Raw genomic sequence first — 26900 nt, 5'->3', positions numbered from 1 at the left:
ATTGCATTAAGCAACAAAATGAAGAAACGTCTCTTTTTACCAAATAATAATAATAATAATAATAATAATAATAATAATAATAAAAACCCGTCTCTTTGAAAGTGCGAAAGTTATCCCTTAATGCAAAATTTTAACATAATCATAATTTTGGTGAAAGACACCTTAATAAATTCATTTTGTTATGTACTTATTTGTAAAATTCAAATTCCATTCTTTGTTTTCTAGAAGTTTAATTAATGATTTACTAATAATTTCTATAGATGTATCTTGATAGGATTTACTAATACGGAGCACTTTTTTATTATTATACTTTTACTATGATACTCGTAATAAAATTAAATCTATGTTTCTCCATAGAAGTTTTCATATTTTTACTATCATAAATCCATGTAAATGTATCTCCATAGGATTTTTTAATAATTTCACCTAGTTTTAACAATATCTACCCTTCCTAAATAAATGTCTACACAATTACAATTTTACCCTTTTAATTTTACACATTCTTTGTTTTCAAACTATTGTGGCACCCTTTTCTATTGACCGTTAGTTCACTTTTGCCCCAACCCTTTCCAAAGGATTTGAAAGACAAACAAGGCTAATTCCGTCATTTCATCCAAAACAAAAACTCCCCAAACAATTTATTTTCAAAAAATAATAATTATAAAATTAATTAATCACATTAATCTTGCTCTAATCTCGATTTTGTCTCTACTTTGCCCCTCTTAGTTCACCCAGATTCTTAGGAGAGAGAAAATCAGACTGCAAAACACACACACACCCTGGGTAGAGCCGTAGAGCATACTGCGAAAGAGAAAGATAAATTAAAATAAAAAGGAATTTATTTATTTATTTAATTTAAAATTGTTTTCAAATACTTTTACTACAAGTATTGTTCTCAATTTTCAAGCATAATCACGAAAATTTAATTTCTTTCTTGTAATTCGAGTTTTTTCTGCAAAAAAAACTTGAAATTTAAGCTTCTGGGTGTTCTTATTCTGGGCTGATCTACGAGCTCGTTTACTCAATTTCAGTTGAGCTAGTTGAATTAGTTGGTGGGTCCTTCAAATGAGGTGAAGATTGGGGGAGAAACACAATCGTATTTCTTGCTCAACGCAAATGGTAATTTCTAAGCCCCTTTATTTATTTTTATTAATTTAAGAAAATTTGGGAAATTTTAGGGATGAAATGATAGTTTTTGTAGGTTATTGAGCTCATTTGATTGATTTGGTTGTTGGGTTTAATAGTAAATTATTATAGGGTATGAGGGTATGATTGTGTTTGTTGTTTATATCAAATTTTATTTGAATTTGTGTGTGTATTTTTTGAAACTTGTGCTTTGTTTAGCTTTTATGTTGAAGTTTGAATTTTTTTGCTTTGTGTTGGATTGAAATGCATATGTATAACTGTATATTAGCTACTAGGGGAAGTGGAATTTGTTTGTTGTTTCGATATCCGAGTTAGCGTTTATGTTGAAGTTTGAAAATTTTGCTTTGTGCTGAATTGAAATGCGTATGTATAACTGTATATTAGGTAGTACACGGGGAAGTGGAATTTATTTGTTGTTTTGATATCCGAGGGAGGTCATTGCCTTGGTGTTTTGCAGAGAAACAGAAATGAAAATGGTGTCTTTCTTTTGGTATAATCTTTTCATGTAGTAATATGTATGAGCTTGCAATGTTATGTTATGGTCGGAATGCGGGGTTATTACTGTTTTCTTGTTAGTTTCTTTTATAATCCCCAATTTGTATATGGTAACTTCAAGAATGGAGAGAAATTGTTGGAATTTGGCACTTCTTTTAGGTAAATGTTCAGTTAGGAAAAAGCTGAGTCATTTATTATAACTGCAATGATAGATACGGAGTTTTAATTGCGCTTGTTAGTACGGTGGTGGTATGCTTTGAGCGGAATGTTTGTTAAATGAGTTTCGGTGTGTGCTGATTCATGACCTTGTGTAGTAGTATCAGGCATAGATATTAAAAGGATTGCTCTTTGCTATTCCCTAGTTCCCTGGCGTATATTTTTTTCTAAACCATTAAATAGGGAGCTACAAGCATTTTTACTTTGCTCTTATCTAGTTCACACTCTCTAGTGGGGAATGTGGTGCAATAGTAATTGGCATCATATGAAGATGAGCTTCTTGGTTTGGACATGGAGACCTATGTTGTTGCGGGAATCCTTATAGTTGTTTCTGATGTTTTATGAGTTTCATAGTGTAGGTGTTTCACAAATTGTTTGATGAAAGTATTCCGCGTTTTAGCTGTTCGGTCCAAGAATGACAGTGCTGCTTTCTTGTTGCAGGCTTCATCTGTGAATATAATAATCGGCTCACTTGTATGGGTGGAAGATCCTAAGTTAGCGTGGATAGATGGAGAAGTTACTCGAATCAATGGTGATGAGGTTCATGTTCGTACTACAAATGGAAAAACAGTAAGTTCTTTAACATGGAGTTATGTGCTTCATATATCTTTTAAGAACTTGTCATTATACCATAGGTGGGTTAACACAAAACAATGTATAACAATTGCTATGCAGAAGTGCATAGTCTTCCAGGAAAAAAAAAACATTCTTGACATCCCTGTCACGTGAGAACTTTATTTGGTCCCTTAGTCAAAACTTTCTACAGTTTCTAGTGAATAACATCAAATTAAATTTTTGAAAATTATCATTCAAGAAAAGTTTTGGGCTTCAAATGCATATGTTTTCTTAGCTTGCATTATGTTCAATCATAGGAAGTCCTCACACCAGGGAAATTGAACCGACAAACTTCATATTTGGATCTACTTAAACTTCTTTTGTAATATTTTAGCTACAATGCTCCTCGGATGTGAGTTAGAAAACCAAATAGCATGTTCGTGCTAGCCTACTTGGTTATAAATTTATAATTCATCTATTTATCTATTTTTGAGCTATATAAGCTTCCATGTGGAGCTTTGTTAGTAAAAATACGGGCTGCTCATACAAGGATATTATGATTATGTCTCACCGGAAAAACTTCCTGCCTTAGTATTAGTTGGTATTGATCTCTGTTTGCAAACCCAAAATGCTAGCTTATCATATTCGAGATGCTATGTGAGTTGTGACTAGGTTTGATTTGGAAATATAATGCAACTTTCATTATTTGCCTTTTGTATTACAGTTGTCTGCTCTAAATCTGAACAATATTTCGGCCAAATTTTGACTTCTGCTCCCTTTTGCTTTAGGTTGTCACTAAGATTTCTAAGGTGTTTCCGAAGGATACTGAAGCTCCACCTGCAGGAGTTGATGACATGACAAGACTTTCTTATCTACATGAACCTGGTGTCTTACAAAACTTGGCTACTAGATATGAATTAAATGAAATATATGTAAGTATAGAAAGTTAGTTCTTTTCATGTATGGTTTTTATTAGATAAAAATCATCTGCTCAATGGCAAAGTGGAGAAGAGAGAACTATTAAAGGAATACTAATGGATAATGTTTTTCCAGACATATACTGGCAATATCCTTATTGCTGTGAATCCCTTTCAAAGACTACCACATTTGTATGATACACACATGATGCAACAATATAAAGGGGCAAGTCTAGGGGAGTTGAGCCCTCATGTTTTTGCGATTGGTGATGTTGCATACAGGTTGATTTTTCTTCCCCTTGCAGTTGCTTAAGTTTTTTGTATTTTTTCTATTTGTGATATACACATGATGCAACAAATGTTTCTAGCTTTTATACTTTAATTCTAACAAAGCTGGTCATCAATGAGAAAATAGGGCGATGATTAATGAGGGAAGGAGCAATTCTATTCTTGTTAGTGGAGAGAGTGGTGCCGGTAAAACAGAAACAACAAAGATGCTCATGAGATATCTGGCTTACTTGGGTGGTCGATCCGGGGTGGAGGGAAGAACTGTTGAGCAACAAGTTCTTGAGGTAACTGAATTAATATCTGCCTGTACTATCTCTTTCCAGCTATTATTCTGCATATACTTTTTCTGTTTTATCTTACATCAACATTGATGCTTTTGCATGGTGTTTGGAACGCAGTCAAACCCAGTACTTGAAGCATTTGGTAATGCAAAAACGGTCAGGAACAATAATTCCAGGTGTGATTTATATATGGAAAGTAGAATTTTGATTTGCTCTTTATTATTAATTATCATGGATGCCTTAATATTCCACAAATTATTATTTCTAATTTCTTATTTTGTTTGTTCACTTTATCCACGGTACTGTAGTCGATTTGGTAAATTTGTTGAAATCCAGTTTGACAAGAGTGGAAGGATATCTGGTGCGGCTATCAGAACTTATCTTCTCGAAAGATCACGCGTCTGCCAAATTTCAGATCCTGAGAGGAATTATCATTGCTTTTATCTTCTTTGTTCTGCTCCAACTGAGGTAATTTGCTGTTCTATGATACGGGATTATCTTTTTTCCATATCTGCCACATCTGTATTCATGAGCTGACGCATTGTGCTTCAGGAGATTGAGAAATACAAGTTGGGGAACCCAAAATCATTTCACTACTTAAATCAATCAAGTTGTTATGAGCTGGAAGGAGTAAATGATGCTCATGAGTATCTAGCACTCAGGAGAGCTATGGATATAGTTGGAATCAATGAGGAGGAACAGGTCAGTGTTTTCCGTTGCAAGCTTTTTACTACAGGGAAATGAAATTTCTTATACTAAAACTAAACAATTTTTTCCAGGAAGCTATCTTTAGGGTTGTGGCTGCAGTTCTTCATCTTGGTAATATTAATTTTGTTAAGGGAGATGATATTGATTCCTCTGCTATCAAGGATGAGAAGTCTAGGTTTCACCTCAATATGACTGCAGAACTCCTTAGGTATATATATTTATATTATTAATTGGTCTTCTTTGTTCTGTAAATAGTGAAACCTGCTAATATTCTGGGTTGTTGGTAGGTGTGATGCCCAGAGCCTGGAAGATGCATTGATAAAGCGTGTCATGGTGACACCTGAAGAAGTGATTACAAGGACTCTTGATCCTGTTAATGCTCTGGCTAGCAGGGATGCATTGGCTAAGACAATATACTCCCGTTTGTTTGATTGGTATCAAGCCACCCTCACTAAAATATTCTTTTCCACTCAGGTTACGGTTTTTTCAAATTTATACTTTTCTTTTATGATACAGGATAGTGGAGAAAATCAACGTTTCAATTGGACAGGATCCACATTCAAAATCAATTATTGGGGTTCTTGATATCTATGGTTTTGAAAGTTTCAAGTTCAACAGGTGAATTTTGCCCCCTCCCCCCTTCCCTTCTCTCTCTTTTTTTTTTTTTTTCTAATAAAATATGTGGTAGCAGATGTATCTCAAAATTATGGCACATCTACACTGGGATAGGAACTATCAATCAAAATTGATGCACACTTTCCATAAAATGGTCATACTAAGGAATAATTTTGTTGTTGTTTTACCCATTTCTTGATGAATGTGGTGATAATTTTAAAGGATTGTTAAGGATTTAGGGGAAAGCTGTTTCTTCTACACTTGTTTGAATACCGAGCAATGTGATCTTAGGGGATGCCTTTTCTTGTAGAAGCCCAACTTCCAGTTTCGACCTTTTTAGGCTCGATATTAGCTAAAGCCTTAGAGCTTGCCAAGTGTGAGATAGAGCTCAAGCTTGGTTTGAGTCTTTTAATACTAGGCGCAAAGGTTGGCTCATGCTATACATTGCTCCTATGTACTCCCTTCAATTAGAAATAGCTACAGCATTTTGACTTTCATGTTTGTCATTGAACAATTTTGACCATTATTATTCATTATTATCAAAAATGATTTTGAAAATAATATTGAGACTAACCCAATTTTTAATATTTTTTTATATGCAACAATTTATATATTTTTCTATACTTCCTCTGTATCTTTTTACTTGCAACGCTTTGACTTATGCACTATTTACATGCTCTATTGCTCTTTGACCAGCTTGGTATTTTTTTTATTTTTTTAATTTTTTATTATGAAAACATATAGTCATGTGAGATCTTGTCGGATACATCCCAATTTATGATTTCATAATATCAAAATTTTATAATTTTACTAATTGATAATGTAAGATATTAGTGATTGACATGATACATTGTCAAGCGTGACATGAAAATTGTTGCATGTAAAAAGAAACATAGGAAGTATTAGTTAAAAGATGGGGTCAAATTTAACATACAAGTAGTGTAAAAACCCAAAATGGTGCAACTATTTCTAACTAGAGGTAGTATATATTTAATTGTGTGCTTATACAAAGATTGAGATTAAGCTTTGCTGCACTCTATCGGACTTGGTTCAAGACTTGGCTCATCTAATGGCCAGGGTGAAGGCAAACTAGCTTTAGGCCTCATTTAAACTTTGGGTTCACTATATATATATAGAGGTAGTATATATTTAATTGTGTGATCATTTAAACTTTGGGTTCACTATGCCAGATCTGTTTGGTTACATTTATAGCGTTATAGCTCTGGTTAAGACTTGATTATACTTATTGTGACTTTTGTGTGAGGCTAGGAAAGGGCCAGAACTAGCAGAACTATAGAAAAACTTCCTGTCTTTGTAGGTTTCTGTTTCCTTGCTCATTAATAGGGGCTTATAGCTCTAGTTGAAACTTGGTTGTACTTGTTGTGAGAGGTTATGAAAGGGAAGTCAGAGCTATGGGAAAACTTCCTATCCTCTTTGTATGTAGTTAGTTCCTTGGCTCCTTGCTCATCAATCTTTATTTTTTATTTTATTTTATTTTATTTTTTCTAATGTGAAACAGTTTTGAGCAATTTTGCATAAATTTTACAAATGAGAAACTGCAGCAGCATTTCAACCAGGTTAGTCTTCCATTTTTGTCATTGTGTTGGAATATGGATCGAAAATGAGCAATTTACTCATAAATACACATTTGCAGCATGTCTTCAAGATGGAGCAAGAAGAATACTCCAAAGAAGAGATTGATTGGAGCTACATAGAATTTGTTGATAACCAGGATGTTTTGGATCTAATTGAGAAGGTGTGTTATGGTTGTTCCTTAAATTGGTGACAACATCTTTCTGCTTTTATATACAATTTGTAAACTTTTTTTTTTTCTTTATTATTTAGAGTATCATGTATGTCAACTTGTATTTGATTATTTAGATTATATAACTTAATTACCCTCTACAGAAACCTGGAGGAATCATTTCCCTGCTTGATGAAGCCTGGTATGAAAGGACAACCATCTCTGTTGTTTGTTCTAAATCATATAATCTGAGTACATGAAAAAAAAATTTACTTTTCCTTTTGTGCATCTCCGATAATGTGTGATCCTCAACAGAAGAAGATAATGGTATTATTGTTTGCAGCATGTTCCCTAAGTCTACACATGAAACTTTTGCTCAGAAGTTGTACCAGACCTTTCAGAAAAACAAACGCTTTACAAAACCAAAACTTTCTCGCACAGATTTTATTATATCTCACTATGCTGGGGAGGTATGTTCTCTTGGCTTGTGACATCCTTTTGGTGCATCATTCTTGTTGCAACAAACTCAGTGTCTGTAATATCCTGCTGTTTTCTCAGGTTACTTACCAAGCTGATCAGTTTCTAGATAAAAATAAAGATTACGTAGTTGCAGAACATCAAGTTTTGCTGACTGCCTCAAAATGTGATTTCGTTGCTGCACTCTTTCCGCCACTGCCAGAGGATTCATCAAAGTCATCCAAGTTTTCTTCAATTGGATCAAGATTCAAGGTCTGCATTTCTTCTTGTGCGTATGTGTGTGTGTGTGTGATCTAAAGTATAATTTCAATGTGCGTTTTGTGGCCCCGTTTTCCCCATCAGCAAAGGGTAATTATGCCAGTAGGGATCATAGAAGATGCTTGCCTTTCATAGTGTTTTATACTTAATATTTTGGTGATGAAACTTTAGTGTTCTTATGGAAACATGATTTTACACTGTTTGTGTTTTATTTATTTATTATATTTTGTTTGTGTGTGTGTGTGTAGCTGATAGACAATTAGACATAATTTGACAGCTCTGCTGCCACTGATACTTTGCATAGAATATGATCAGAAATGTCCACAACAGTTGGCATTAAAATGTTTTATTGAGACTAAAATGATTGATTTTCTTAGTCAACTGATTTCCATAGTTAAGGTCTTATGCTGTTAGTTTGTATGTTTGTAACAGTGGTACTACTAAGTACTTGTATTTGATGCTATCATCTATGTGTAATCTCTTATTATATGATATGTCAATTTGTTCTCTGCAGTTATCTTGTCTTTAGTCTGAAATATTGAGATTACTAGTTAACTCCAATCTATTTTTTGCTTTCTTGATTTTTTATTGCAAAATTCCTGTTTATGGTCCACTTATAATATGAAAGTGGCTATTGTAAGTTATTTATTTATTGATAAGTATGTTATGCATTGCAGCTGCAACTTCAATCTTTGATGGAGACATTGAGTGCAACTGAACCTCACTATATAAGGTGTGTGAAGCCAAATAATGCATTGAAGCCTGCCATTTTTGAGAATGTCAACGTCATCCAACAATTACGATGTGGTGTAAGTTTTGCTTTTTAGACTTTTAACTCTTTCGGAATGGAGAAAGGTTTTGGTGATCTTTTTTTTTTTTTGAATTGCTTTTTCAATTGATTATGATCACTTTTCCTTAATAAACTTAATTTTTGGACCCCCAAAATTTCAGGGTGTCCTTGAGGCAATCAGGATAAGCTGTGCAGGATATCCTACTAGAAAGACATTCTATGAGTTCCTTTTACGTTTTGGTGTCCTTGCACCAGAAGCACTGGAAGGAAAGTAAGTCATCTCATTGTTTTTTGCTTTCTAACTGTCAACTATACATCTTGTTTTCTTATGCCTTTGCCGTTGATCAGTTTTCTTTTGGAAGTATGACATATCTTTGAAACTGTTGCATAGTACTACGAATTAGTGTCATAAGGAAGTCCAATCTTCTATTCATAAGCAAAAGTGTTTTTTTTTTGTTGTTGATTCTGATTCCCTCATTGCAGTTATGATGACAAGGTTGCATGTCAGATGATTCTTGATAAAATGGGATTGCAAGGATACCAGGTATCATTGTAATTTTTGGTTATTTCTAGTAGTCTGACTTGTCTGAATTGGAACTGTTGTTGAGATTCTTGTTCATGAGATTATTTGAACTTTAATTCGGAGAAACCATAATTTGTGGGGTTAAGGTGTTCAAGCAGAAGAAGAAGAAACCATGGAAAGATCTGGTTGATTTGTTATTATACACGCACCTACACCTCTGCCTGTATTGTCTTTGTGTAGTTGCTTCTTGTTTTTCACTTAGGCTATGTTTGGATAACAAAAAATGGAAGGAAAGGAAGGGAAGGGAAAAGGAGGGAGACAAAGTTCCTTGTTTGGATAATATGTTGGGGGAGGGAAGGGGAGGGGGAGGGAGGGATCCATTTTCCCTCCTCCTTTAATAAAGACCATCCCTTCAAAATTGGAGAGATTTGGAGGGAAAATGGAGTTCATCATTTCCTACACTTTCCCTTCCTTCCCCTTCCTCCTATTTCCCTCCCTTCCGTTTCCCTTCTAATTTGTTATCCAAACATAGCATTATGTTTTTATTTTTGTTATTAATCATCTTTGTTATGTTTCTGACAGATAGGCAAGACAAAAGTTTTCTTAAGAGCAGGCCAGATGGCTGAATTGGATGCTAGAAGGGCTGAAGTACTTGGAAATGCAGCAAGGAAGATGCAGCGGAGGGTTCGCACTTATATTGCTCGCAAGGATTTTGTGGCTCTTCGGGATTCTGCTATTCAATTGCAGGCTTTATGTCGATGTATGTTGCTTTGCTCTGGATTTGCTTGCTTTCTGCAAATTATTTGCTTGTTTACAGCTGAAGAAATGTTTCTTTTTGATGGGCCTGGTCTTTTGCTGGAAGCATCGATAATTTATTAAAAAATTAATTTATCTTCATTTAAATCGATGCTTCCATAGATGTAATATCCAGTGTCTTGTCTTGTCTTGTCTGTGGACCTTGTGAGTTGGTTGCATGTTTAAGAAAGACAAAGTTTGATATCTTTGCAATGAGGGATTTCAATCTAAATCATACTTAATATCTCTCCCAAAAGCACTACATAATTTCCTATAATCTGGAAAATGTTTTCGGTTTGCACTGTGATATCTTCTCAAGTTTTGCTCCTGATCTTGGAGTTCTAATATGCATGATGTCTTTTGCAGACAGCATGGCTTGTAAGCAGTATGAACAATTGCGGCGTGAGGCTGCAGCTCTACGAATTCAGACAAAGTTCCGGCAGCATGTGGCCAGAAAAGCTTATTTGGAATTACGGTTATCTGCTATCACCTTGCAGACAGGATTAAGAACAATGACTGCCTGCCTAGAATTTAGAATGAAGAAACAGACAAAAGCAGCCATCCATATCCAGGTACTTTCGATGTTTGGTGATTTTTGTTTAAAATTTTATTGCTGCATTCATGTCACGTGAGTAGTGGGTACATTTTCTTACAAATCAAATTACAGTATGAGACAAACCTGAATTTTTTCCCCGTGATTAGATAACCTTGATCCCTAATTTCAGGCCAAGTGGCGTTGCCACCATTCTTATGCTTATTACAAGAAATTATACAAGGCAGCTATTGCTACACAATGTGGATGGAGGTGCAGAGTTGCAAGAAAGGAGCTCAGAAAGCTCAAAATGGTTCAAACATTGACCTTTTTTCTATGATTTACTCCTCAATGCTTTTTTATCTTGCATGTGTAACTATTGCTTTGAATTTGTTAGGCTGCAAAAGAAACAGGAGCCCTTAAAGAAGCCAAAGACAAGCTTGAAAAGCGTGTAGAGGAACTGACGTGGCGGTTACAACTTGAGAAGCGTTTGCGGGTATTATTTTTTGGAAGTTATCTTAATACTATATTTCCTGAGAATAGATTCTATTGGTTTAGTCTTATAAATCTATTGGATCATCACATTGCAGACTGACCATGAGGAGGCAAAAGCCCAAGAGACTATGAAGCTAAAAGAAGCATTACATACCATGCAGCTACAGCTTGAAGAAGCTAAAGCGATGGCCATTAAAGAAAGAGAGGCTGCTAGGAAAGCAATAGCGGAAGCACCACCTGTTATTAAAGAAACTCCTGTTATTATTCAGGACACTGAGAAGATTGACTCATTGACTGCTGAACTTGAAACGATCAAGGTAAGGTTGCTAGAAAGCTACTCCTTTCAGAAGAAAATCCATGTGTTTCTTGTGTATTACATCTATATTGCTTAAAGATTTTTATTGGTGACATTGGGAATTAGACTACACTGTATTTTCTTGCTCTGACAGTTTTTTGTTCTATGAGTCATGCTTTTATGTATTCCATTTTTATCCAAGTAAAAGTTACATGACGACTACTTTGAAATTGATGTTTGGTTAAGCTCAGTCTTCTTGTGCTGAAATGTAAACATTATTGAGTAACCATGGAAAAAGAATAGCTGATAAAGGATCATTAATCCTTTCAGTTTACTTGTAAAAAAGTGTTATCAATAATAATGCTGCTTACCTATCTGGTGGGTGGATTATGAATGATGGTATATTGTATTGTCAAGCAATGATTCTATGATTTCAAGCATCAGCATGGGAGTTTGTCTACATTTAATTTTTTCCTTTTGGTCTTTATCCATTGTGAACTTGGAAGTTGGCTTATAGTCAAGCTTAAATTCACAGCTTATGCAACTTGAACCAACATTTGAGCTCTAATACCTGGCCAAGTTCAATAATCTAGATTCTAATTGTAGATACTCTTATCTTTTTGGAAGTGCAATAGTTTCCTAAGGCTGTCATGATTGGGTGCAGGCTTTGCTGCAGTCGGAGAAACAATCAAAGGAAGAGGTGAGGCAATCTTATGCAACGATGCTGACCAGAAATGAAGAACTAAATCAGAAGCTAGAGGAGGCAGTGAAAAAAGCAAATCAGTTCCAAGAATCAATGCAGAGGTTAGCAGTGAACTTCTCAAAGTAGTCTGGTTCGAATTCTTTATTGAACATTTGAACTGAGTAACCTCTGTACATATCCCTTTATGGGATGGGTCTGATAAGTCACTCTTAGTTTCCTAAATCTATATTCTAGGTCTATTAGTGCTCATTTGGTTTTACATTGAAACTGAATTTCTGAAGCCTCCATCTATGAATATTTTCCAAATATCAACAGCTTTAAAATTCCAATCATACCTTTGCTTTGTGTTGTCAGCAATTCAGCATGCTTTGATATGCAACAGAATTGTACGGCTCTACCATTTTTAGTTTACTGATTTCTTGAAATTGTGTTATGTATTACCCAAGGGATACCGTCTGCTTTGTGTATGATCTCATTGAGTATAATTCCTTTGCTGTATATAAAAAAAAGGGAGGGGGGGGGGTTCTTAGAGCATTGGACATGTGGCTTGTACAAAACAGCTGCTAGTATATGTTTGTTCTTTAGTAGACCAGCAGAGTACACTTTCTGAAAGATTGGAAACGTGAACAACACGACATTGCCAGATAGGATGACCAATTTGGGGAAACTCAGTTTAATAGTGACAACAAAAATTACTGAGCATACATTGTAGTCTGTGAGGATAGACATGGTTGTAGAATTGAATACACAACATTGACTGTGCTTTCATATTGCATTATGAAATCCACTGAATTATGTGTCTTCTCGCATTCAGGCTTGAAGAAATGGTCTCTAATTTAGAATCTGAAAACCAAGTACTTCGCCAACAAGCAGTGGCCATATCTCCAACAGGAAAAGCTTTAGCTGCTCGGCCGAAGACAACAATTATACAGGTATTCTTGGCATCCACGTTTACTCTTTTGCATGTATCGTGTTAATGGCCTCTGTTGATCTACATGTTTATTTATGGTTTCAGAGGACTCCAGAGAATGGGAATATTGTCGATGGAGAATTTAGAAGAGTGTCGGTAAGTTTACCACTAATACTCCAGGCAGTACGCTTTCATGCCCGTTCCTGTCTCCTATTCTGATTCAATTGTTGAAAATTTAGGCACTTTCTCCAGTACCTTACACACCCGAGAGTGAAGCCAAGCCCCAGAAATTCCTCAGTGAGAAGCAGCAGGTAATAAACATAAGATCAAGTATAAATTAATTTATTTATAGGTGTGATATGTTTTCTTTTAGTGTTCTGGAACTGAGCATTCCCTATGCTTGGACATTATTTTGTTTCCAGGAGAACCATGATCTTCTCATAAAGTGTATATCGCAAGATCTGGGGTTCTCTAAAGGCAGGCCTATTGCTGCATGTTTGATATACAAATCTCTTCTACAATGGCGATCATTTGAGGTTGAAAGAACAAATATATTTGATCGCATCATTCAAACGATATCTGCTGCTATTGAGGTGTGGTCTCACATTACATTTATTTGTCAGAAGATCTTTCCTATCCCCATTTTCCCTCTCTTAACTCTTTTGTGAAGGATATGTACTTCCTATATTGTGTATAGTTTTTTGTGGAACAATTTCCCTTTGGGTCATGACTCATGTGTACACTAAGGAGGCTTGTGGAGAGTGTTGTAGTGGGGTTTATGTAGGATAACTAGTAGGACACACACACACACACACTACAAATGATAATTATATTTAATGTTCTGTAGCCACAGAAATTAAGGGGAGTAGGAGTGAGTGTTGTAAGTGGAGGTTTATTTAAAGTGGAAAAAAAAAATGATAGTTATATTTATTCCACAGAAATCAAGGGGAGTAGGAGTGAGTGTTGTAAGTGGAGGTTTATTTAAAGTGAAAAAAAAAAAAAAACAAATAGTTTGCAGAAATAAAAACAAAGGCAAATCTACCCAACTAAAAGGAACAGAGCTAGTATGTATAAGCAATATGTGCATTGTAAACCTAAATGCCCCATTACTTTGCCACAAGCTGTGAGGTTTTAAGATATTGGGTGCATAGTATAGCACATTAAGTTTTATAGAGATGACAAGATTACTACTTATTTTCTAAAAATGTAGGACACACGACTTCAATCCAATTTTCCTGTTGTGATCTTGGTCACTGTAAAAAAAAAAAAGTTGATTTGTATTGTTCCTTTCACTAATTTGCATTTTTTGAACTTCAACTCAACTAATTTTCTGAATCTTACTGACTGAAGACCCAGGATAACACTGATGTGCTGTCCTACTGGTTATCCAATTCAGCCACATTGCTATTGCTGCTTCAACGCACCTTAAAAGCAAGCGGAGCTGCTAGCCTAACTCCACATCGAAGGAGAGCTTCTTCAGCTTCTTTATTTGGTAGGGTGTCTCAGGTAAGCTGCTATTTTTTCTTCAATCATGACCAATTGACCAAACAACTTGGGAGTAAACTTCCCCCCTCCCCCCCCCCCCCCCCCCTCAACCCAAAAAAAAAAAAAACCTGTTGGTGCTTGATATTTATTACTTCTCTTTGTACTTAGGGCTTATTTTTCTCTCTTCTTTTGTAATTAGGGACTTCGAGCATCTCCACAAAGTGCTGGGTTCCCATTTTTCAATGGTCGGGTTCTTGGTGAAGAGTTGCGTCAGGTTGAGGCAAAGTATCCTGCTTTGCTTTTCAAACAGCAACTTACTGCTTTTCTTGAGAAGATATATGGAATGATCAGAGACAATTTGAAAAAGGAAATTTCTCCGCTGCTTGGTTTATGCATCCAGGTAGGGAGCTTCATTGGTGAAAGACAAACAGTATAATTACTTGCTGCGATGTTAAAATGAAAATCTATTTTTCTTATCATTACAATGTTTATGCAGGTAACAGATTTTTGAAAATCACACAGAAGATACAGTACAAACTATATACTTAATATTTGTAACAGACTAACTATGGTTAATTAAAATACTGTCATTAAACTGCCTTACAATAGTTGTCAATCATCAACTATGTTGGTAATTTGCTAGCTGATATCTACAGATGATTATGTATTCAAGGAGTAGGTTAACCATGTTTGTTATTGTGCAATTCCTATTTGATACTATTTTGATTGTGGTCATGTGATACTACTATGGCTTTGGCCTGAGGTTATGTAGGATTGTGAACAACAGAACAGGGTTTAATGATTGAAGCTTACCATTTTTTGTGGGCTACTTGATAAATATAACTTGCCTGCAGGCACCTAGAACTTCCCGCGCAAGCTTAGTAAAAGGGCGTGCTCAGGCCAATGCAGTCGCTCAACAAGCTCTGATTGCTCATTGGCAGAACATTGTCAAAAGCCTAAATAATTATTTGAACACTATGAAAGCAAACTTTGTAAGTAAAGGAAATTTCAACTTGAAGATGGCCTTTTTTTTTCCTCATAGATGCTAATGCTTGCCTAATTGTAAATTTGCAGGTTCCACCGTTCCTCATCCACAAGGTGTTTACACAGACATTTTGTTTTATCAATGTTCAGCTTTTCAATAGGTAATCCTTATCTAATTATGCATCTGAGTTTCTTGTGACTTGTGAGAGTTATTTGACTGACCTATAGTTTTGGTTCATGACTTCAGTCTTCTGCTGCGCCGTGAATGCTGCTCATTTAGCAATGGGGAGTACGTTAAAGCAGGTCTGGCTGAGCTAGAACAATGGTGTCATGATGCAACAGAGGAGGTACTTCAAGTTTCTGTCTTTCCGTTCCTTGTGCTACGTACTTGTTTAATTCCCCTTGTTTTTTTTTATAACCAGTATGCAGGTTCTGCCTGGGAAGAGCTCAAGCACATAAAACAAGCCGTTGGATTTTTGGTCTGCTTCATGAATCTTCTTCTAAATTCACTCTGATAATACTTGGGAGCTTGCTTATTTGTATCTTTCTTATTTTGATGACAAACAGGTTATACACCAAAAGCCTAAAAAAAGCTTGAAGGAAATAACAAATGATTTGTGTCCAGTGAGTTCAAATCCTTTTTTAATTGTCTTATATATGCAAATTTGATAACTTATGTTTCTGCATAACCTTTAACTCACTCTTAACTTTCTGATTTTTCAGGCACTTAGCATACAACAGCTGTACCGCATCAGTACAATGTACTGGGATGACAAATATGGAACACACAGTGTATCTGCTGAGGTGACTGGAAGTTAATTCTGATGTTAATATTTTTTTGTCTCAAAGCTAACTTTTTTTTTAAGTAAAGCTCTAAACGGCACTACCTTTAAAAGCATCTTTGCAATGTTGATGTGGCCTTTTTCCTCCAAAAAGACCTAGCCTGTGTTTGTTTATTAACAACGGAGAGAAGGGCAAAGTTAAAAGGGATGAGGAAGGAAAGTGAGGGGAGGGACGGAGCATTGCTTCCATTTCCCTTTCACATCTTTTTAATAGTGGAAGGATTTGGTTTATATAAGGGGAAGGAAAAAGGACACTTCCAATGCCCTTTTTTCCCCTTTTGCAACTCCATACTTAAATAAGGACAGATTAATACTTTACATTCCACTTTAGATACGTTACTCCAAACACACCATTAAAGTTCTTCCTATACTGCTCCCCTAACTTCCCTGATTTGTATATTAGTTTACTGACCTAATACTTGAAAACTTATCTGTCATATGGTAGGTTATATCGAATATGAGAGTCATGATGACAGAAGACTCCAACAATGCTGTGAGCAGCTCATTCCTTCTAGATGATGACTCGAGGTAATGGTGTTTCAAATCCATCTAAACTCTTCTACTCCTTATATTTATACTGACTTGATAATGAAAATCCATGGCTCCACTCATTAATTACTGCAGTATCCCATTCTCGGTGGATGAAATTTCCAAGTCTATGGAACAAGTGGAGTTGGCCGATGTTGACCCTCCACCTCTACTTCGTGAGAATTCAGGCTTTGCATTTCTATTGCAACGATCCGATTGATATTTCTTGATCACACCTCTTGTTGCCTTATTCTTGCTCCGTGGGAAGCATTCACATGTACATCGCTGCTGTGAAGCTTCTATGTATATATTCCTGTAAATTCTAGTCCAGACACTCGTTTATTTTGTCTGGGCTGTTTTTTTCCCTCAGCGGTCAAAATGATGGCTGCCTGTTTCTTTTCCATCTTAATTTTTTGTCATTAATATATTTTTTGAGGGGGTATGTTTTCGTGTGGACAATGATAGGAAGCCACAAAATTATCTTTATATTTTTACCCGGAGTGGTATTTATTTGGGGATGTAATGTGCATCAACCATGCACAAAGCTACATTATGTGCATTGTCTGGCCATGAGAGCATTGTCAATCATGTCATAATGTAGCATCCCTTTTCTTTTGCGGTGGCTCCTCATTGATGTACATTATGTGTTATTGTGTTTGGTGTAATGGTGATGTAAAAAATAGAATTTAGTTTGATGGAAATGAAACAATCTATTTATTTTTTTTGTTTTTATTAACAATGTACCATACCTTTTCAACTTCTTAAACATAAAAGTCAGTTTGTTGCATGTAATGAGAAACGAGGAAAGCATTACTGCTTTTGTTAATGTCATTATTACTCCCTTAGAGTCATTTTGCTTGCCATATTTTGATTTGAAAAAAAAAAAAAAAAAAAAAAAAACTCACTAAATTTGCGTGAAATTTGTAGCCATATTTTAATAGAAATTAGTAGATACATTTTCGAATGTTATTTTTTAGTTGACAAATGTTGACATGACACGAATCAAATTGGAAAAACAAGTTAGTGTCAAAGGTTTCCGATACGATTAGTAAAATAGGTTAACACGACACGAAACATTTATTTAATGGATCGGGTTAGTGTTGAGATATGTTAACTCGTTTAATTTCAAGTACTAACACAAGAATGAATCGACACGACACAACACATTTGCCAACCCTAATGTTTTTCATTAGTTCCTTCATGAGTAATTTGGTGGAGATTCCAAAAACATCAATATATTACTTCCAAAAACAAAATGTTTTATATTACAATTGATTCACTTATACGTACGAAGTATATAACAGTAAGGGCCTGTTCACATTTATTGAATTGAGTTGAACTAAAGTGAATCGAACTGAATTGATTGGAGCTGATCTGAATTGAACCGAGCTAAATGAATATTTTATGAGAGAGGGAAATTAGAAGCTGAACTAAACTGAATTGATTAAAACTGAACTGAACTGAAATTAAGTAAATGTGAACAGCCCTAGGACCTACAAAAGTGTATTTTAATTTTTTTTTTTTAAGGAGTATTTTAAATTTCAATTTATAACCTTTTTATTTTCTTCTCATTTTGGTAATCATATTCAATCTGTATACAATTTACTATAATTTTTGTATATATCTTCAATAATATTAAATAAGGTAATGATAATTTACCTAAGTAATATTAACATTCTTTTTTCTCAATTTTTTTTTTTTTTTTCTATAGAATTCATTTTATGACATATTACTAAAATTATTTTGATAACATATACAAAGTATATATATATATTAAAAACAAAAAACAAAAAACAAAGGGTAATAACTTTGACGTCTATGGTATTGGATATACAGTAATAATTTAATTTGAGTTATTTGATAAAATTCGATATAAAATTTCCTAGACATACCAAATTCATTGTATATGAATATGATGCATTTCTAGCGATAAATATGGTACTTTAACCTAGCACAGTAGCACGGTGCCTTAAACCCTTACAACAAACCTTAAACCCTACACCTTCAACAAACTCAACACCTCTTTTCAAACTTTTCAATTTAATTACGTTGCCCCTCTTTCTCTACCTCTCTCTCCATTGCAGAGTTTTCCGAGCTTCTCCATTGAAGCGTCTTCTGAGCTTTCTCTCCTCCATTAAAGCTTATTCAGAGCTTTTCTTTGAACCGCCTTCTGTGCTTTCTCTCCTCTATTAAAGGGGCAGGTAATTTGTTATTCATTTTTGGAGTTTAATTTTGATTATTGATTCAAATTTTGCTGCTAAGTTGTTGCAGGCTTTGTTTATAATCCTTCAATGTCGGAAATGGATTATGAAATTGGTCCTATTCCCGAGGCGGAGGCGGCCGCCCCTTCTGCCCTGGCTCTGGGACGAGTTTCTTTGAATTTTGAGTTACAGAGGTTAATTGCTCGTTGTCCGAAGCTTAGGAATGTAGCTCATCTCAGTTCTTTGTTAGAGAAGGTACAAAATTCTCTTAATTATGCTACTTACCCTTTTTTTTTTATTGCTTGGATTACTTTATGTGTTATTAATTCTGGGGTTGTGTTTGGGTTATTTGAAGGGGCATGAATTGGAGGAGGAACAATTAGTGAATGCTTTGGCGATGGTATTGCTGCATCCCACCTATACAATACCTATTATGGGCTGTTTTCGCTCGATTGCTAAGAAAATCATAAACCGTGTTGTCGAGTTGTTAAAACTAGTACCGAATTTGAGGTTTGATCATCCCGGGGGAATTACAAATTCTATGGAGGATAGGTATTTTATAGACTGTGAAGAACTTGAACAAGTATATCTATTTGGAGTGGTTGAGGCATATTCTAGACATGGGAGGTTTTTGGATCTTCACGAACTTGCGAGTCTTGCCTTTAGTCGAGTACTTGATCTTGCACCTTTCTTGAGGGGGTAAGCAACTAAACATTAATAACGTTTTATTTATGTATGAACTTATAATTTGTATACTTTGTAAGACTTGTACATGTCTGTTTAAGGAAAATGTAGAAAACGATCATTGCATAGCTATTTTTTGCATTGCAAGAACCCAATTTCCAGTTTTCAAAGGTATTAGTATTGGATGATTCATACATGATTCTGTTTTTTTTTTAAATAATTATAACCGATCTTTTCCAATATTTCATATTTTTTGATAGTGCTTTTTTGTCAAACATAGTATTTCTGCATGCTGCATCTGTGTAAAGCTATGCAGACTTAGTAAGCAATAAAGCTTTCTCCTGGGGTAGTGAGCTGTATTCTGTAAAACTGCCTTGATCTGGTTGACTTCATAAATAAATGTCGTCTTTGTTTCTTGAAGTGTTTAGGAGAATAATTAGTAGTTTGCGTTTGTGTTCTTGAGTTAACACTAGAATTTGAGACTGCTTCAGTTTAATGCTTATTAAATTATATTCCTAAGTTCTGACAACTTCAATATTTAAAGGGTTTCTTAGTATGTACAAGTACATATCTTTATTTTGGAGTGGTATTACAAAACACAAGCTTAAGAATATTGATTAATCATTTAATATATTAAGTTCTGATTATATTTTTGAGGAAATAAATCTCCAAGCCATATTACCTAGACTCATCATTTTGTCTTTTGTACCGGACACTAAAATCCACAAGGGTATGCAATCCTTATCTGTCATTTTTATCCATATTAAGATACTACAATTATCTTGAATCACATGACTGTAGAAGAAAATGTAGAATCAGAGTGAAGGATTTGCACTGCTCTTAAATAGGCTTCTAGTAAGCAAATTTGACAAGGATTAACCATCAAGCTAGCCTAAAATATTGTATATGAACATTTGTACATCTTAAGTCTTAACTTCTGCCAAAAGTTTGTTGAGGTGAGGAACATGTTCTATTAATGCCAAGCCCCACAAAGTTAAGGACAATGTCCCTGTGTTTAAAACTTTAAATTATCAAACCTTGATGTTTCAGATGCATTGGATATGTATTAACACTCAAAACTTGCCTATCTCTAAGCAAGGTCCTGTTCACTTTACCTTAAGATAATAATATTGAGTAAAAATAATTTTAGTTCTGTAAAAATCAATAATTTTAAAGAAGAAATATAATAGAAAGTTAGTACAAATAATTTTAGTTTAGTATAATTAATTTCAGTTTAGTAAAATTGATTTCGGTTGAGTAAAAATTAATTAAGTTAATCAAAAATAATTTCAATTCAGTAAAAAATATTTTAGTTCATCAAAAATAAGGTGAAGTGAATAGGGCCTAATATAGTTTTAAAGGTGTTTCATACATCTTGATCTCAAAATTATATCTTCTTATTGGCGGAGTATGTAAAGAATGTGTGTGCTGTCCAGCATTATTTGAGTGGTGTTATGTTTATTCAATACAATATGGATTTAACTTTCATGTAGGATATGTATATGACACTTGATCCCTGATCATTGTTTCAGTGCAATAGAATGCTACTACGAATTTGGCGGACCACCATTTCACCGTATTATTGAGGCGACATTCATTTCTAAGGTGAAATCCGAGGTATTTTTTTTTCACTTTTTGGCACCTTGGTTTTTGAATTCTTGATTTTAAAGATGTCAGTTGGTTGATCTTTCATTGTTATTTACATACTTTATTTTGATTACAAAAGTATTCTCAGACACATATCTATCAATATACTTTACTTTATACCATTACATTTTGAGGGAGATATATGTTCGATGATTGCCTATGAAAAGATAAAGTTGGAATTATTAATGAATTTAGATTATATGTTTAACGAATTTAGGTTTTTTTATTTTTTATTTTTTTTATTTTTTAAAAAAGAATTTAGGTAGTATTAATGAAAGTGGCACTCCTTTCATGTTGTTAAGATGTTTTGTCTAATGTCGTTCAGTTTCTTAATGATTTGTTGGACTTTTGCGCTTCTGTAGTTTTGGAAACCATGCTGTGAGTTTAAGCTACTTTTTAAATCTGCCTGGCTCACTGATTTTAAATACATTCTCATGCTCAATATCATTTTTCATTCTCCAATCTGTTATCTTCTTTTTTATTCCTTCTACTTTTGGTTTCGCAGCCAGCCGCAAGACATCTACGAAATCTTGTCTGGACGTCTTATCGTCTACTTCTTCTGGACCCTGAATTTTTTTCATGCCATTGGAATTGGTGCTGTTTTTTGGACCTGGTACATCAGGCTGCAAGTTTTGATGGTTGTTTTAGTACTGATCTTGCTAGAGATATAAGATGGTGTGGAGTGCAGATACTGTGTATCCTTCTGAAGTTACCCTCTAGAACTGCCGTACTTGGGATGGAGCCTGTAGAAGTTTTACCCTCTTTGTTACGGTAAGTTATTGTATCTGAGCTGTCTTCATGTCTACATAGCTTTGTTGTCAGGGCTGTTGCGAAGCTTGTAATAATGACCTTCCAAATCAAACTTCGCTAAATGGATTTCTCTTAATAGGTGGCATGAGTTCTGTTGGGATGTATCGATAGAAAAAGCTGGCTGGTTCGTATCCAGAAAAGAAGCTCCTATTTTTTCTGATGGAGATGCTGCTTTTAGTGGTGGAGGAGACACTATAGCTATTGATCTATTGAAGCTTATTGAATATGAACCTGAAAAATTTAAAAAGAGGTTGCAAAGGTTTGTTACCCTCTGTTACCCTTGACTGAATAAATGTTAGGAAAAACTGAAAGCATATCCGATGTATTCTAGGATTACGTTGCCTCTAAAAATCCACAAAAGCTATATTTTATTTTGAGTTCATCATTTCCCTTGGGATCCAAACCATGTATTACAAAAGTCTACTCTATGTAAGAGGCTTTTTGTCTGACTGCTGACAATTTTGAATGTGACTGTCATACGTGCTTGCTTGAACGCCTTAATCCCATTAGTGGGGTTGGCTACATGAACCAACACTAGGATTTCGCCTTAATCCCATAAGCCTCTTATACTACTCTCAATCATTGTGGCTCATGTCATTTGATGTGACAAAGTTTTACACTGCTGTGGGACTGGCAGTGGGTTGCGGAGTTTGACTTATGTGCTTGATTTTGAATATCTTCCAATTTCTCTTGCTATCCCTTAGTGGAGGTTATGAAACATTTGATGTTTGTATATTTTCCATTTAGCTTGATTAGGCCAAAATGTATGAAGCCTAGGAATTATCTTGTGGAATTAGGTAGAAATATCTGATAATTTTTTTTTGGCGTATACATATATAAAATTTGTGGCCTCTAATGGTTGCAGGCAGCAAATGAGTAAAATTTATTGATGTTTTGTTTAGAAGATATGTCCTCTCTTGATCTCTATTTCATTCTCTTGAAGTTTTTGTTTGTTACATCCTAATCATATGATCCTGTTATTTATTTTCTGTGGTATTATCAGGGACTGCAGCCCTTTTCTTCTGACATCTTCAATACAGAGCAGTTATGAAAGAGTGATCTTAGCAGTAAATCAGAAATGGCCTGTTCTGCTGTATGGTCCACCTGGTTGTGGGAAGACTGCACTTATTAGCAAGTTAGCTCAGGAAATTGGAACCCAAGGTAGCATCCTTATTATTTCCATCTTTTCTTTTTTCCTTTTTTTGTTTGTTTGTTTGTTTGATTGTTTTACCCATATTTCTTTGAACAATTTTTTCTTATATATCTTGATGGTAATTGTCTTTTTGTGTAATTTTTTTCACAGAATGGCTGTTGCCAGCTTGAGCTTTGTAGTTTTAGTTCTGCCGATTTATGTTCCATTGTACATCTCTTATTTTTGTTTTTGTTTTTTGCTTAGTTCTTTCAATTCATATGGATGAGCAAATTGATGGAAGAACATTGGTAGGAAGTTATGTCTGCACAGAACAGCCTGGCGAGTTCAGATGGCAACCAGGTCCTCTGACTCAGGTTGTACTAGTTTGCATAGACTGGTGGCTTTGCAGTTATTTTTTCAGCTCTTTATTTATTTATTTTTATTTTGTTTTCATATAATTAATGACTCTTTATCATTTACAGGCAGTTAAAAATGGTGTATGGGTTGTCTTTGAAAACATAGATCAAGCAGCTTCAGATGTACAGTCTATATTATTGCCTCTTCTGGAGGGTGGGACTTCTTTTCAAACTGGTTATGGAGAGGTATTGTATTCTGTTCTTTCTTGCTTTTGATCCACCTATAATATGATTTGATTTCTCATGTGGAATCAAATGGCTTTGAAAAATATGTTGTAGTAAATGAAATTAAGTGATATTCATTATGCTGATTACTTAACTGAAGATATGATCATAGTGTTTCGTTTAATGTTGTATATTACCCTTGACTGTTTTCTATGGATATAGAGTTTGCTTTAAAAAACTGAACTACAGCAAATCATTTTATCATTTTGTACACTGTTGATTATAAATTTGCACGAATTATAAAAATTGTTACTTGCTGCTGCCCTTTTCGAGAAAATATTGGTTAAAATCCTCTGCAGGATTTATTTGATTTACATGATTATATGTGTTGGATGGGGACTTTGGATAAGCTTTGTACTGATGATATTCTTCAAATTCGTAATCAAATTGGACTTATTTTGTTCGTTTCATATGTGTATTGTTTGAGTGGGTGAGACTAGAATAACTTTCTTTTTTTTTTTTTTTTTTTTTTTTTTTTTTTTTTTTTTTCCGAAGGGTTCTTGATCTTATGGCATTATTTATTTGAGGTGGAAGGATGTAGCCTTGTTGGGGTTGGTTTGATTGGGCTAGGATTCAATCTTGATGCATCTCCAATTTGTCTACATTGGTCATGATGAAGATTTTATCAGTCATTTCTAGTTCAATTTTTTCCGACTTTGTTTAAGTCCTTTTTTCCTCACTGGATTATTTTATTTATTTATTTATATTATTAAGTTTTTGTACAAAGTACGTCCTCTGTTTATCATATTGAATTTTTAATCATGTTTAATTGTTAATATGGGTCAATGTATATCATTTTTTTCTTCTGTTTTCAGGTCAGATTCTAAGTTCATATTATTACACTATATACTACCTCCGTTTCGTATTGTGTGCAACATTTACTAAAAATTGTTGCTACACTATGTGCAACAAATATCTTCTTTCCTTTTTAAGTTATCATTTCTCTCCATCTCTCTCCATCTATCACTTACAAGCAAATTTTGCCTAGGAGTCCTTGTCCAGATCTTTTTTTTGTTGTTATTGATGATGATGATGGTTTGAGGGTCGTTTAATTTGGTCGCAGAAATCATCGGCAAAGAGGAGAGTGGCAAACGGTCCTCAAAAACTCCCATGGCCTCTCCTAGCCTCTTTCTTGTTCTTTCCATTTCTTGTCCAGATATTTGTTGCACATAATATGAAACAGAGGTAGTATATATTTTTTTTATGATTTGAATTTAAATATAAAGATATTTAAGGGTTAAAGTCGCATTGGCAAACATGTTTTGTCAAAATGATGCAGTTAATGTGAAAATCATGAAACAAATCAAGAGTCATTGCTCATACACAAAATTTTAGGGTCATGAACATTAATTCTCATGCACGTGGATTGAAAAATCAACTTTTAGCTCCAGCTGAACAATAATCTTAAAACAATGTCAACTACTCAATGGTGTTAGAAAAAAAATTCCCATTGACAAAAAGGCTTGGCGATCTAGTTCGTTGCCTTGATGTTGCTCCACCAGTATGCCACAGGGACAGGTCTGTAAATTTTTTCACGCATCACTTGCATTTACACTTAGTTTTTGGAGACTTAGCAGTTGATAAAATTGAGGTAAGTGGTGTATGGAAAGTATTTAAATGTAAAACTAGGGCAAGTGTAGTATGGAAAATAGTGTTTTAATGTAAAAGTGGGATATGAATAGTAGTATTATAATGTAATTGTGGGGTATAAAAATTATTTTTATCATGTTAAAGTATCGTGGGATCTTGCAATATGCTATAATTTCTTGAAGGAAGATCAACTAAAAACAAAGACACACATAGAATCATAGATTGGCATGATTCATAAAAAATGTGTTAGTTATGTTCATAAGGTGGTAAGGTGAAGTTTTTATTGATCTTGAGGAATCTCTATATGAGGAATTAGGCTAATAGCCTATAAATTTTATATGTTATTTCCAAACATAATCAGTATAGGCCCAAATAGAAAACAGAACCTAAAGAACCGTGTTCGATTGTTCATAGGGGACATAGTGGAAAACTGATTCAAGGTATATTAAAATAATCTCCACCTTCATTTGAGTCCTTGTAGAGTCAACCAGATGCACCATTACTGCCAGATATACTAAAAAAATCTAAACAAATCCAATCCTTGGTTTAAATCCTCTCTGAATTAACAGACACCATAATAATGCTAGATGTATGGATAAGCCTGATGCCTTTGTTTTTGCCTGAAAGTAATTATCAGGTTCTAACATTTAGTAAGTCAAAATAGTATCGAAACATGTGATAATCAAACAGTTTAGTGAATATGTCAATGGGATTATACTTTTGGGATTTTCCAGGGAAAGATTATTTGACCCAACCAAACACACCCAAAGAGATAAAGAATCATGTTGTCTATGCACCTTAAGGTGTATAGAGTATGGAGTAGCAGTGGTGCTGTTTGCATCTGTATCCCACTAGAGTACCGGACACCATCAACTTCAGGATTCATGTAGGCCAATTATTCTTTTTGGTTTGGTGCCCGGATTGTGGAGAGTTGTTGGAGTGATTTTTCTCTGTAGTTTAGGAAAATAGCTTTCCTGTGATGAGTAAATCTTCACATGCTTTGAAATCCTGCAGATTTTATAATACTGACCATTATTCTCCTGCAGGATCATTTTTTGCTTATAATCAGGATAAAATTGTATAACAAGGGTTATGTGATTGTGAATCTTTACTGATGATTGATATTCTTGCAGGCTATTAGAGTGGCAGAAGGTTTTCGACTATTTTCTACCATCTCAACTTCCAAGCCTGATATATGCGGCCATGCAGAAGGTTTGTGAATGGCTTCTTGTATACTATTTCTGTTTATTGTTAGTCTTCTAGATTCATGCTTTTGGTGCAAATCATCAGAAGAATTTGCATGGGAAGAAAGCTTTCTATCTTGTTCCTGGTTTGGTCTTTGTCGAAAATTTGAATGTGCATATGGCTAACATGTGCTTCAGCTCCACAGAATAGTATAGTCTCCTTCTGCCTCTTAACATCCATAGAGGCAGTGAAAAAAGAGGAGTCTTAGTGTATTTATGTTGACCGTATTGAGTTAAAGAAGTGGATTAAACAGAAGAGGTTTCTTACTATCTTGAATTCCACATATTGATCATGTAGGGAAAGTTGGTGTACTGGTAAGATGGCAAGTGGTATTTGTTGTAAGAATAGGGGAGTGGATGATTTGGTGT

At 34.6% G+C, this 26900-nt stretch overlaps 2 protein-coding genes across 2 annotated transcripts in view; both read left to right on the top strand.

The window, feature by feature from the left end:
- Positions 1 to 738: 738 nt before the first annotated feature.
- Positions 739 to 17321, top strand: LOC145624408 (myosin-17-like). Its single transcript, XM_081677437.1, has 39 exons — positions 739 to 1119; positions 2299 to 2427; positions 3201 to 3344; positions 3466 to 3611; positions 3745 to 3901; positions 4016 to 4074; positions 4207 to 4366; positions 4451 to 4600; positions 4678 to 4814; positions 4894 to 5040; positions 5123 to 5224; positions 6741 to 6798; positions 6876 to 6977; positions 7130 to 7167; positions 7309 to 7435; positions 7524 to 7694; positions 8378 to 8509; positions 8652 to 8761; positions 8974 to 9034; positions 9596 to 9773; positions 10175 to 10380; positions 10534 to 10653; positions 10738 to 10836; positions 10931 to 11152; positions 11795 to 11934; positions 12648 to 12765; positions 12849 to 12899; positions 12983 to 13054; positions 13166 to 13336; positions 14094 to 14249; positions 14428 to 14628; positions 15083 to 15220; positions 15303 to 15373; positions 15460 to 15559; positions 15635 to 15691; positions 15780 to 15836; positions 15936 to 16016; positions 16500 to 16582; positions 16679 to 17321. Exons 1-39 carry the CDS (start codon positions 1117 to 1119, stop codon positions 16800 to 16802), a joined length of 4578 nt encoding a protein of 1525 aa, XP_081533563.1. The 5' UTR covers positions 739 to 1116; the 3' UTR covers positions 16803 to 17321.
- A 1222-nt stretch (positions 17322 to 18543) lies between these two features.
- Positions 18544 to 26900, top strand: part of LOC145624415 (midasin-like) — a 47339-nt gene continuing 38982 nt past the window's right edge. The window contains exons 1-9 of the mRNA XM_081677444.1: positions 18544 to 19038; positions 19139 to 19482; positions 21000 to 21084; positions 21620 to 21885; positions 22004 to 22183; positions 22928 to 23085; positions 23321 to 23430; positions 23539 to 23658; positions 26421 to 26499. Of these exons, the coding sequence (XP_081533570.1) occupies positions 18874 to 19038; positions 19139 to 19482; positions 21000 to 21084; positions 21620 to 21885; positions 22004 to 22183; positions 22928 to 23085; positions 23321 to 23430; positions 23539 to 23658; positions 26421 to 26499 (1507 nt within the window). The 5' untranslated portion in view covers positions 18544 to 18873. The remainder of the gene's footprint in view (positions 19039 to 19138; positions 19483 to 20999; positions 21085 to 21619; positions 21886 to 22003; positions 22184 to 22927; positions 23086 to 23320; positions 23431 to 23538; positions 23659 to 26420; positions 26500 to 26900) is intronic.

Source organism: Chenopodium album, chromosome 3 (genome assembly GCF_948465745.1).
Source record: "Chenopodium album chromosome 3, dcCheAlbu1.1, whole genome shotgun sequence".
Taxonomy (NCBI): Eukaryota; Viridiplantae; Streptophyta; class Magnoliopsida; order Caryophyllales; family Amaranthaceae; genus Chenopodium; species Chenopodium album.
The sequence above is the reverse complement of the archived record's forward strand: the minus strand, read 5'-3'. Positions and strand labels throughout refer to the sequence as shown.